The 12367-nt window shown below is 44.5% G+C and overlaps 1 protein-coding gene across 1 annotated transcript in view; it reads left to right on the plus strand.

The window, feature by feature from the left end:
- LOC132763097 (pre-mRNA 3'-end-processing factor FIP1-like) overlaps positions 1 to 12367 on the plus strand; it is a 69918-nt gene that overhangs the window by 19053 nt on the left and 38498 nt on the right. The window contains exons 6-8 of the mRNA XM_067471674.1: positions 1704 to 1814; positions 10045 to 10178; positions 10445 to 10569. Coding sequence (XP_067327775.1) covers positions 1704 to 1814; positions 10045 to 10178; positions 10445 to 10569 — 370 coding nt within the window. The remainder of the gene's footprint in view (positions 1 to 1703; positions 1815 to 10044; positions 10179 to 10444; positions 10570 to 12367) is intronic.

A 12367-nucleotide genomic window follows, 5' to 3' on the forward strand; every position in this document is an offset into this window, starting at 1 on the left:
GGCCACCACTGAGAAGGCCCTATCCCTCGTCCCCGCCAGGCGTGCTTGTGAGGCAGGCGGGATCGAGAGAAGGGCCTCCCCAGACGATCTCAAGGTCCTCGTGGGCTCATAGGCTGAGATGCGGTCCGCAAGGTATTTTGGGCCGGAACCGTTTAGGGCTTTGTAGGATAACACCAGCACCTTAAATTGGGCCCGGTAGCAGATCGGCAGCCAGTGGAGCTGGAACAACAAGGGCGTTGTATGCTCCCTGCGTCCTGCTCCTGTTAGTAACATGGCTGCCGCGCGCTGGACTACCTGAAGCTTCCGGGCCGTCTTCAAGGGCAGCCCCACGTAGAGAGCGTTGCAGTAGTCAAGGCGGGATGTGACCAGAGCGTGTACCACCGCGGCCAAGTCAGACTTCCCAAGGTACGGGCGCAGCTGGCGCACGAGCCTAAGCTGTGCAAATGCTCCCCTGGTCACCGCTGAAACCTGGGGATCCAGGCTCAACGATGAATCCAGGATCACACCCAAGCTGCGAACCTGCGCCTTCAAGGGGAGTGCGACCCCATCCAGCACAGGCTGTAACCCTATACCCTGCTTGGCCTTGCGACTGACCAGGAGTACCTCTGTCTTGTCTGGATTTAGTTTCAGTTTGTTTGCCCTCATCCAGTCCATTACAGCGGCCAGGCACCGGTTCAGGACCTCGACAGCCTCCTTAGTAGCAGGTGGGAAGGAGTGACAGCCATCTCAAAGCTCATGTTCAACCATCTCAAAGCTCCCTGCTTGAGTGGTGATGGCACGATCATCAGCATAGATGGAACTCTCTGTCCCTTCTGGCAGTGGCTGGTCATTTGTGTAGATGTTGAACATGGATGGAGCAAGCACGCTCCCCTGAGGCAGGCCATTCTTCTGTTTCCGCCACCTGCTTCTCTGGCCCTGGAACTCAACAAAAAAGCTCCTGTTTTGTAGCAGGTTTCCTATGAGACAGGTGAGGTGGTTGTCCTTTGTGATATTATACATTTTTCTCAGGAGGAGGCAGTGGTTCACAGTATTTGTTAGGATGAGATGAAGAGTAGCCAATCCCCTTGTTGCCTCTTCTACCTTCTGGACCATGAAATTGTCTGCAAGGCAAGCGAGGAATTTGTTGGACTTTGTACTCTTGGCCGAGTTTGTTTTCCAGCAAATATCGGGACTACATCTCTTCTCTGTGCCTGTTTGGTCAACTGTTGGCAGAAGACTTCATCAAGTTCTTCCTCCTGGCTTGGAGGTCTGTAGTAGACACAACGAGATCTTTTTGAGTCCCAGTTCCCTTGATTCTTATCCAGATGCTTTCAAGCTGGTTTCCCGGATTGCTGTCTTGCATCTCTTCTGCAGTGTAACAGTTTTTGACATATAAGGCTACTCCGCCTACTCACAAATACCCAATATGCCCAAATTTGAATACTGGTGGGGTTGGGGGGAATTGATTTTGTCATTTGGGAGTTGTAGTTGCTGGGATGTATACTTTACCTCCAATCAAAGAGCATTCTGATAGTTGAAATCGCCCATGACTACTACATCTCTTCTCTGTGCCTGTTTGGTCAACTGTTGGCATTCCACAGTGTAGATGTGCCCGAAGTCACCGAGCAACGAGTCAATCCCAGGGAGAGACATCGAAAAGGATGATAATTTACTCACCAAATGCAGTGTTTTGATGCATGGTCCTCTTTTCCGTTTTTCCGTAGCCAAGTCCCAGCCCAAAGGCATTGATTTGGAGGCTGCGGGGAACATCAACGGCTTGCCTGCCATCGAAGCGGATTTAGAGTCCTTTGAAGACAAACCGTGGAGGAAACCAGGTGGGGCCTCAAAGTTTCTTGTGGTAAATATTATCAGGAGATTTCCTCTCTTTATTTTTGGGGTTCTGCCTTATATCCCTGCGGAGCGGGAGGTCAGAGGGAGGCCGTGTTGGGGGGTCGAGTAGCCATCTCATATTACAAGGTGGAGTTGCTATTTATTTATGTATCATGTCAGTTGCATTGCATTTTTTAACAAACAAGCAAAGAAGCAAACAAAGAAAACACAAAGTTTGCAAGCTTGGTAGTTGACTAAATGTCCTTTGATCAGTCTCTGGCCACTTGGAGTGCCTCTGGTGTTACTATGAGAAGGTCCTCCATTGGGTTGCATTGCATCAGGTTGCATAGTTAGCTCTTCTCCGCACTCGCATGTCGAGGATTCCACTTTGTGGCCCCATTTCTGAAGGTTGGCTCTGCATCTCGTGGTGCCAGAGCGCAGTCTGTTCAGTGCCTTCCAAGTCACTCAGTTTTCTGTGTGCACAGAAGGGAGTCTCAAATGAATCAGCCATTGATTGAGGTTCTGGATTTGAGCCTGCCTCTTTTGGACTCTCGCTTGCTGGGGTGTTCCAGCAAGTGTCTCTGTAGATCAGGGGTCCTCAAACTTTTTAAGCCGGGGGCCAGTTCACTGTTTCTCAGACCATTGGAGGGCCGGACTATAGTTTTTTAAAGAAAAAATCAATTAAAAAATTCCTCTGCACATTGCACATATCTTATTTTGCTGTGTGGAAGGGTTCTTTCTCGCCCTCTTTAGGCAGTAATTCCAGGAGCAGAGAATGGGAAATCTTCCTACTTCTAGTCTGAACAAAATCTGGCTACCAGTATTTAAAAAAAACTCTAAAATTATAACTGTAAATAAAGAACAACACTCAAACACAGGGGAATCATAGCATCAAAGAGTTGGAAGAGACCTCATGGGCCATCCAGTCCAACCCCATTCTGCCAAGAAGCAGGAATATTGCATTCAAACTCCAGACAAGAAACTATCAGGGCCAGCTAATCACCTCTCCACAAAGGATTCTCCCTAAAAACTGTCAGGCTATGAAATGGTAATCAAGGTGGCCAATTGAAACATTCCTACCTACCTCCAACAGACAAGAGTTCTTTCTCCCACCCTGCATCTTCCACAATTTTCCTAGTTAAAGGTTTTTCTCTGACATGAAATCCAGTCGTGTCTGACTCTGGGGTGTGATGCTCATCTGCATTTCTAAGTCGAAGAGCCGGCGTTGTCCATAGACACCTCCAAGGTCATGTGGCCGGCATGACTGCATGGAGCGCTGGGGCAGCCTCCCTTGGCTGGCTCACGCTGCCCATCGGGCCCAATGGGCAGCATGAGCCTGCCAAGGGAGGAGCAGCACCGCGCGACCTACTCTCGTGTAAAGCATCTCGTGAGGTGCTTTATGCGAGAGTAGGCCATGTGGGGCAGCCGACCTTGGCTGGCTCATGCTGCTCATTTGGCCTGACGGATAGCGTGAGCCAGCCAAGGAAGGGGCACTATGTGGGGGGGGGGGCAGGGGTGCTCATCCTCTGCAGGCCGTATAAGTGCCCTTGATGGGCTGGAAGTGGCCCGCGGGCCATAGTTTGAGGACCCCTACTGTAGATCTTAGAAAACTATGTCTTGATTTAAGTCGTGGACGTGCTGGCTGATACCCAAACAGGGGATGAGCCGGGGATGTCTCTGCCTTGGTCCTTTCACTATTGGCTGCCACTTCCCGGCAAATGTCAGGTGGTACAATACCAGCTAAGCAGTGTCATTTCTCCAGTGGTGTCGGGTGCAGACACCCCGTGATAATGCGGCATGTCTCTTTAAGAGGTCCACATCCACTGTTTTAGCATGGTGAGATGTGTTCCACACTGGGCATGCATACTCAGCAGCAGAGTAGCAAAGCGCAAGGGCAGATGTCTTCACTGTGTCTGGTTGTGATCCCCAGGTTGTGCCAGTCAGCTTTCGTATGATATTGTTTCTAGCGCCCACTTTTTGCTTAGTATTCAAGCAGTGCTTCTTGTAGGTCAGAGCATGGCACCCCGTGATAATTTTAGTATATTGAAATGGGATTTTTAATTGGGATTTGTGGGTTTGAAACCCAGCGTTTCTCAACCTAGGGGTCAGGACCCCTGGGAAGGGGGTTATGAGGGGGTTTCAGAGGGGTCGCCAAAGACCACCGGAAAACATATTTCTGATGGTCTTAGGACCCCCAGTTAAACCCAGCTGCATCCTATGCCTTGCATGCCTCCACCCTTACAGATTATTCTGCCCTTTAGAACTAGAACTCACATTAATCCCTTCCATCACCTACTGCTAGGCCTGACACCAACAACCACTATCAACTTCGGAGCATGATGCATGACAACAGCCATACTGTATCAACACATGTTTTCTATGAAATAATAATAATAATAATAATAATAATAATAATATGATGCTGGTACAGCTGTACCAGGAGCTTCAGCTTCATTTTCTTTCTATTGAGTGTTTGCATATATTCCTAGGTTCCATGCATTTGCAACAAGGTGGCTTCCCTTGGTTTGCAATCATAGGGCTAGCCACCTGTCTATCATTGTTAAGTTTTGGTTCCACCCATTTCGCCAGGGCCATGGGAAGAGAGGGAGCCATTTTTAGTTCAGTCTTAGAGTGGAGAGCTAAACTACAGGATGTGGATTAGCTCCATCGGTAGAAAAGTTTCATTTCCTACAGCATCCGGGGCAGAAATTCCGGGGAAAAACAGTCCCAAATCTCTGGCTGGGAGCTTACAGCCTCGCAGCTTTACAGCATCTGAGGGAAACAGTCCTAAAGTTTCGGAAGAAAACAGTTTTGCAGACCCAAAGAACTCCAGCTGGAGAATCTACATAGCATTGACTGGTAGTCTACTCGGGACCCAAGATGCAGATTGGAACCGGTAGTAGAACCCACATAGAATCATAGAATCAAAGAGTTGGAAGAGACCTCCTGGGCCATCCAGTCCAACCCCATTCTGCCAAGAAGCAGGAATATTGCATTCAAATCACCCCTGACAGATGGCCATCTGTTTCAAAGCTTCCAAAGAAGGAGCCTCCACCACACTCCGGGGCAGAGAGTTCCACTGCTGAACGGCCCTCACAGTCAGGAAGTTCTTCCTCATGTTCAGATGGAATCTCCTCCCTTGTAGTTTGAAGCCATTGTTCCGCATCCTAGTTTCCAAGGAAGCAGAAAACCAGCTTGCTCCCTCCTCCTCCCTGTGGCTTCCTCTCACATATTTATACATGGCTATCATCATGTCTCCTCTCAGTCTTCTCTTCTTCAGGCTAAACATGCGTAGCTCCTTAAGCCGCTCTTCATAGGGCTTGTTCTCCAGACCCTTGATCATTTTAGTCGCTCTCCTCTGGACACATTCCAGCTTGTCAATATCTCTCTTGAATTGTGGTGCCCAGAATTGGACACAATATTCCAGGTAAAGTGGTCTAACCAAAGTGGAATAGAGCATGGGGAGCATGTCTTCCTTAGATCTAGACACTATGCTCCTATTGATGCAGGCCAACATCCCATTGGCTTTTTTTGCCGCCACATCACATTGTTGGCTCATGTTTAACTTGTTGTTCACGAGGACCCCAAGTTCTTTTTCACACGTCCTGCTCTTGAGCCAGGCATTGTCCCCCATTTTGTATCTTTGCATTTCGTTTTTCCTGCCAAAGTGGAGTATCTCGCATTTGTCCCTGTTGAACTTTATTTTGTTAGTTTTGGTCATTCATCTCTCTAATCTGTCAAGATCGCTTTGAATCCTGCTCCTGTCCTCTGGAGTATTGGCTCTCCCTCCCAATTTGGTGTCAGCAAAGCTTAGACAGTAGATTGCCTGGGAGGGGTTAAAAAAGGGTTTTCCTTGTTAAGGAAAGAAATAGTTCTGCAAGCAAGGCGCCTGCCCATTTTGGGGCAAGTTAAGAAGCATTTGTTTAATCTGTTGAAGATCCAAGGTGTTTTAATGAAGACCTAAGCAATAATAAAGAACTTTGTTAAACATTTCAAGCCTTTTAAAGACTGTGTATGGGAAAATCCTTGAAGGCCTCTCACCCGTGGCACCCCGGCTCCCCGCTGGTGTTGCAACCCAGAGCAGGAAACTGGACCCTCAGACAACAATCCACCACATTTGACTTCAGGAAAACAATCCTTTTTTATTGATGAAAGATGAATACAAAATAGAGGTAATATGCAAAGGAAAAAAGTCACAGTAAAAATCAGCAACAAGAAATGTCCATAAACAAGATCAGCAAAACTGCTGAATCCTGGAACCTGTTAGCAATCCACTAACCGTACTTGGAACAACTAGAAAACCTCTGAGGAACAAGGCCGCTTGAATCAGGAGACTTGCAAAAGCTTGCACATGAATCTGGAACGATGCTTGGTCTGAAGCTGCATTCAGGCCAGGCATACTTAAGGCCGAGAAATCTATTGCGAGACACACCTGAAGACTTTGTGTTTCTCTTAATCTAGCTGACCTATGTAAACTTTGTGCTTCCCCCCAGCTCTGCCAAATCTGCCCCCGCCTATCCTCATTAGGCAGACCAGGTGTCATATTCTCTGGAGAACTAGGACTGGGAGGAAAGGGAGTGAAATGTCTCCTCTCGACTCAAAATGCATGTTCTCATGGGAATCTTGACTTTCACTTTCCAAGGCTGTAGGCTTTTCACTACTCAAACCATCATCATCTAAATTGGCCTCAGAATTCACATCTTGACTTTCACTTTTCAAGGCTGTAGGATTTTCACTACTCAAATCATCATCATCTAAATTGGCCTCAGAATTCACATTGGCATCAGGAAATACAATCAGAGAATCAGGTTCAGGTTCACACACAGGCTGAACTCCAACAGCTGGGCACAAAGAGCTCGTCCTATTTAAAAAATCAATTATTACAGGCCCAGCGCATGGCAGCACAAATAATAATAATAGCACTTTATTTATATTCCGCCCTATCTCCCCAACGGGACTCGGGGCAGATAACAGTATACATGTACGGCAAATATTCGATGCTATTTGGGATAGAAAGGACAGAGACAGAAAAGAAAGGAGGTATGTTGTGTTGACTGACATCCAGCTTTTTGACGCCTTGGAGGTAGTGCTCGAATCCAGCCACAGGGGGGTGCTGTCACTTCATCCTCTATGACGAAGACCCTTCAGGATTTCCTCCTTTCGGATCTTTTTCTATCTTTGGTGGGGTTCAGAATTCTCTTTGATTGTAAGTAAACTATAAATCCCAGCAATGACAACTCCCAAATGACAAGGACTATTGTCTGCAAACTCCACCAGTGTTCACATTTGGGCATATTGAGTATTCATGCCAAGTTTGTTCCAGATCGTAAAATACCTCCTCTGCTTTTTAGCGGTACGTACCGTATATACTGGAGTATAAGCCGACCCGAATATAAGCCGAGGCACCTAATTTTACCGCAAAAAACTGGGAAAATGTATTGACTCGAGTATAAGCCGAGGGTGGGAAAATGCAGCATTTACGGGTCAATTTCAAAATAAAAATAGATACCAATAAAATTACATTAATTGACGCATCAGGAGGTGAAATGTTTTTTAATATTTACATAAAACTGTATTTTGAGATAAGACTGCCCAACTCTGATTAAGTCATTACATATCTTCACTGTAAATGTACTTACGTATCCTTCCAACAATAATAAAAAGAGTAAAAAATAAATATAATAATAATAATAAAGTAAAATAATGGAAATGCAATAATAACAGTAATAATAGAGTAGAATAATAAATGTAATAATAGAGTAAAATAATAAATTCAATAATAGTAAAGTAAAATAATGTAATAATAATCATAAATAGTGTAAAATAATAAATGTAATAATAATAATAATAGGGTAAAATACTGTAAATGTAATAATAATAAAGAGAGTAAAATAATACATGAAATAAAATAATATTAATAATAGAGTAAAATAATAAATGTAATAATAATAGGGTAAAATACTGTAAATGTAATAATAATAAAGAGAGTAAAATAATACATGAAATAAAAATAATACTAATAATAGAGTAAAATAATAAATGCAATAATAAATAATAATAAATGTAATTATCATAAAAAGTGTAAAATAATAAATATAATAATAATAATAGGGTAAAATACTGTAAATGTAATAGTAATAGAGTAAAATAATACATGAAATAAAAATAATACTAATAATGGAGTAAAATAATAAATGCAATAATAAATAATTAATTAATAAATGTAATAATAAACATAAATAGTGTAAAATAATACATGGAATAATAATAATAGGGTAAAATACTGTAAATGTAATAATAATAAAGAGAGTAAAATAATACATGAAATAAAAATAATACTAATAATAGAGTAAAATAATAAATGCAATAATAATAGAGTAAAATAATAAATTAATAATAATCATAAATAGTGTAAAATAATAAATGTAATAATAATAATAGGATAAAATACTGTAAATGCAATAATAATAAAGAGAGTAAAATAATAAATGCAATAATAATACAGTAGGATAATAAATGTAATAATAATCATAAATAGTGTAAAATAATAAATGTAATAATAATAATAATAATAATAGGGTAAAATATTGTAATAATTAAGAGAGTAAAATAATAAATGAAATAATAATCATACATAGTGTAAAATAATAAATGTAATAATAATAGGGTAAAATACTGTAAATATAATAATAATAAAGAGAGTAAAATAATACATGAAATAAAAATAATACTAATAACGGAGTAAAATAATAAATAACCTTGACTCGAGTATAAGCCGCGGGGAGCTTTTTCAGCCTCAAAAAGAGGCTGAAAAACTAGGCTTATACTCGAGTATATACAGTAATTTATCTACTTACAGCTCTAAGCTGTTTTCAAACTGCTTAGGTAAACAGTGAGCTGGGCTGACAGTTGTGTGCTGACGCTGACCCGGGCCTTCGCACTGGCAACCTTTCGGTTGGTAGATCTTATCATTGCTGGTGATTTACCAGCTGTGCTAAAGCCTGGCCCATAGATACCTCCCATGGACCAGTTTTCTGTTTCTTGTGGACCACTGGTGGTGAACAGACCAATGGTTGGGAACCACTGCTTTAGGATAAGAGGAAGTAGACAAAAGAAAGCCTTTCCCTGCAGACCAAAGGGATGCCATCCCTTGAAGAAGATCTACAAGCCACTCTAAACACCTTCACAGAAGCATATGAGAAGCTCGGCCTGTCACTGAACATTGAGAAAACCAAGGTGCTGTTCCAGCAGTCACCAGACCATCCCTCTCCAATGCCAGAAATACAGCTTAATGGCGTAACATTAGAAAATGTGGACCATTTCCACTACCTTGGCAGCCACCTCTCCACCAAAGTCAACATCGACGCTGAAATACAACACCGCCTGAGCTCTGCAAGTGCAGCATTTTCCAGAATGAAGCAGAGAGTGTTTGAGGACCGGGACATCCGTAGGGATACCAAGGTGCTTGTCTATAAAGCTATTGTCCTCCCAACCCTGCTCTATGCCTGCGAAACGTGGACTGTCTACAGACGTCACATGCAGCTCCTGGAACGTTTCCATCAGCGCTGCCTCCGGAAAATCCTGCAAATCTCTTGGGAAGACAAGCGGACAAACGTCAGTGTGCTGGAAGAAGCAAAGACCACCAGCATTGAAGCGATGGTCCTCCGCCATCAACTCCGCTGGGCCGGCCACGTTGTCCGGATGCCTGACCACCGTCTCCCAAAGCAGTTGCTCTACTCCGAACTTAAGAACGGAAAACGGAATGTTGTTGGGCAGGAAAAGAGTTTTAAAGATGGGCTCAAAGCCAACATTAAAAACTCTGGCATAGACACTGAGAACTGGGAAGCCCTGGCCCTTGAGCGCTCCAGCTGGAGGACAGCTGTGACCAGCAGTGCTGCAGAATTTGAGGAGGCACGAGTGGAGGGTGAAAGAGAGAAACGTGCCAGGAGGAAAGCGCGTCAAGCCAACCCCGACCGGGACCGCCTTCCACCTGGAAACCAATGCCCTGACTGCGGAAGAAGATGCAGAGCAAGAATAGGGTTCCACAGCCACATACGGACCCACAGGGAAATCCATAATGGAAGACCATCTTACTCGTCCAACGAGGGATCGCCTAAGTAAGTAAGTAAGTAACATCCTGCTTCGTCTCATTCTGGCCACTGTCCCGACTTGAATCCCTTTCTTCTTCATTCTTCGGTCTTCTGCAGCCGCTCTGTTTTGTGTGTCCTTCCGCAGGCGCTGACCTTTCGGATTATTTCAACTACGGGTTCAACGAGGAGACCTGGAAGGCCTATTGCGAGAAGCAGCGCCGGCTCCAGCTGGGCTTGGAGTCCTCCCCTCCGGTCAGCGTGGCCGAGAATAAGATCACGGTGAGCAGCGGAGGAGCGGGAACGGCTCCCGAAAGAGACAACGGCAAAACGCGGGGTCGTGCAACCAAGTCCGGTGCAATGTCAACCCTATAATAATCGTAATATATAACGTAATTAGTGTTTCCCAGGTGTACATTTTCTGAATTTAGGATTCTGTGAAGAATTGGATTGTTGTGTCGTTGAAGGCTTTCGTGGTTAGAACCATTCGGTGGTTGTGATCAACCCGTCCGTTTCTCTTCTTCTTTCTTCTTTGCGCCTTTGCTTAGGTCCAGCAAGGAAGGACTGGGAATACCGAAAAAGAGCCGGAGAACAATATCATCAAAATGGATTTCAAGACGGATTTTGTAGCTCTGGTCGGTGGGCGGATCAAGGCCGGACCTCCGCCAAACAGGTAATGACAGTCAGGTGCTCACGCCGACCCGGGACTTCATTTTATATATATACTAGCTTGGGGACCCGGAGCTGCCCGAGTTATTTCAGAACAGCATTGTGTGCCAGGGTTGGTCTTTATCAGTTATTTATGTGGCTCGCAGTGGCCTCAGGAAGTTAGTGAAGGTACTGCGAGTCCCATCGTACATGGTCCATCCTCCTCCAAATAGCACCAGGATGTAGAGTGGGTCATGGGGGCTCTGTGCGCCAAGTTTGGTCTTTATCAGTCTTTGTTGGGGGTCACAGTGTTCTGTGGGAACCGAAGGGTTTGAAAGTACTACAAATCCCATCATCCATTGACTGTCCTCCCCCAAACCTCACCTGGACGTAAAGGGGGTCATGGGGGTTATTTGTACCAAGTTTGGTCTTGAACAGTCATTGGATGAAGGTTGCAGCGGTCTTGGGAAGTGAGTGGAGGTACTTCAAGTCCCATCATCCATTGTCCACCCTCCTCCAAACTGCAGTAGGATGTAGAGTGGGTCATGGGGGCTCTGTGCGCCAAGTTTGGTCTTTATCAGTCTTTGTTGGGGGCCACAGTGTTCTGTGGGAACTGAAGGGTTTGAAAGTACTACAAATCCCATCATCCATTGGCTGTCCTCCCCCAAACCTCACCTGGACGTAAAGAGGGTCATGGGGGTTATTTGTACCAAGTTTGGTCTTGAACAGTCATTGGATGAAGGTTGCAGCGGTCTTGGGAAGTGAGTGGAGGTACCTCAAGTCCCATCATCCATTGTCCACCTCCAAACTGCAGTAGGATGTAGATGGGGGCTCTGTGTGCTAAGTTTGGTCTTTATCGGTCTGTGTTGGGGGCCGCAGTAGTATGTGGGAACCGAAGGGTTTGAAAGTACTACAAATCCCATCATCCATTGTCCGTCTTCCCCCAAACCTCACCAGGACGTAAAGGGGGTTATGGGGGTTATTTGGGCCAAGTATGTTCCAGGACCGTCACCTGAGATGGTTTCAGCAGTCTGTGAAATTGGCAGCCAATCAGAATGCTGCCACATACATCTCCCTGCGTCCGCCCTCCGCATACATACATACATACAAACATTCACTTTTATTATTATGTAATGTTCGTTTGTGGAATTAACAGAACTCCAAAACCACTGGACAAATTGACACCAAATTTGGACACAAGACACCTAACAACCCAATATATGTCCTTCACGCAAAAAAAATTGATTTTGTCATTTGGGAGTTGGAGTTGCTGGGATTTATAGTTCACCTACTATCAAAGAACATTCTGAACCCCACCAACGATGGAATTGAACCAATCTTGGGACACAGTTCTCCCACAACCAACAGAAAATACTGGAAGGGTTTGGTGGGCAGTGTCCTTTAATTTTGAAGTTGTAGTTCACCTACACCCAGAGATCACTGTGGACTCAAACAATGATGGATCTGGACCAAGCTCTACATGAATACTCAATATGCCCAAATGTGAACACTTGTGGAGTTTGGGGAAAATAGAATCTTGACATTTGGGAGTTGTAGTTGCTGGGATTTATAGTTCACCTACAATCAGAGCATTCTGAACCCCACCAACGATAGAATTGGGCCAAACTTCCCACACAGAACCCCCATGTGGGCCACAGCAACGTGTGGCAGGGGACGGCTAGTAAATATAAATGTAAATGTAATGTTTGTTTGTGGGATTAACATAACTCAAAAACCACTGGGCGAATTGACACCAAATTTGAACACAATACACCTATCAGGCCAACGAGTGACCATCACTCATAAAAACACTGAAAAGCACA

This window comes from Anolis sagrei, chromosome 10 (assembly GCF_037176765.1).
Source record: "Anolis sagrei isolate rAnoSag1 chromosome 10, rAnoSag1.mat, whole genome shotgun sequence".
NCBI lineage: Eukaryota > Metazoa > Chordata > Lepidosauria > Squamata > Dactyloidae > Anolis > Anolis sagrei.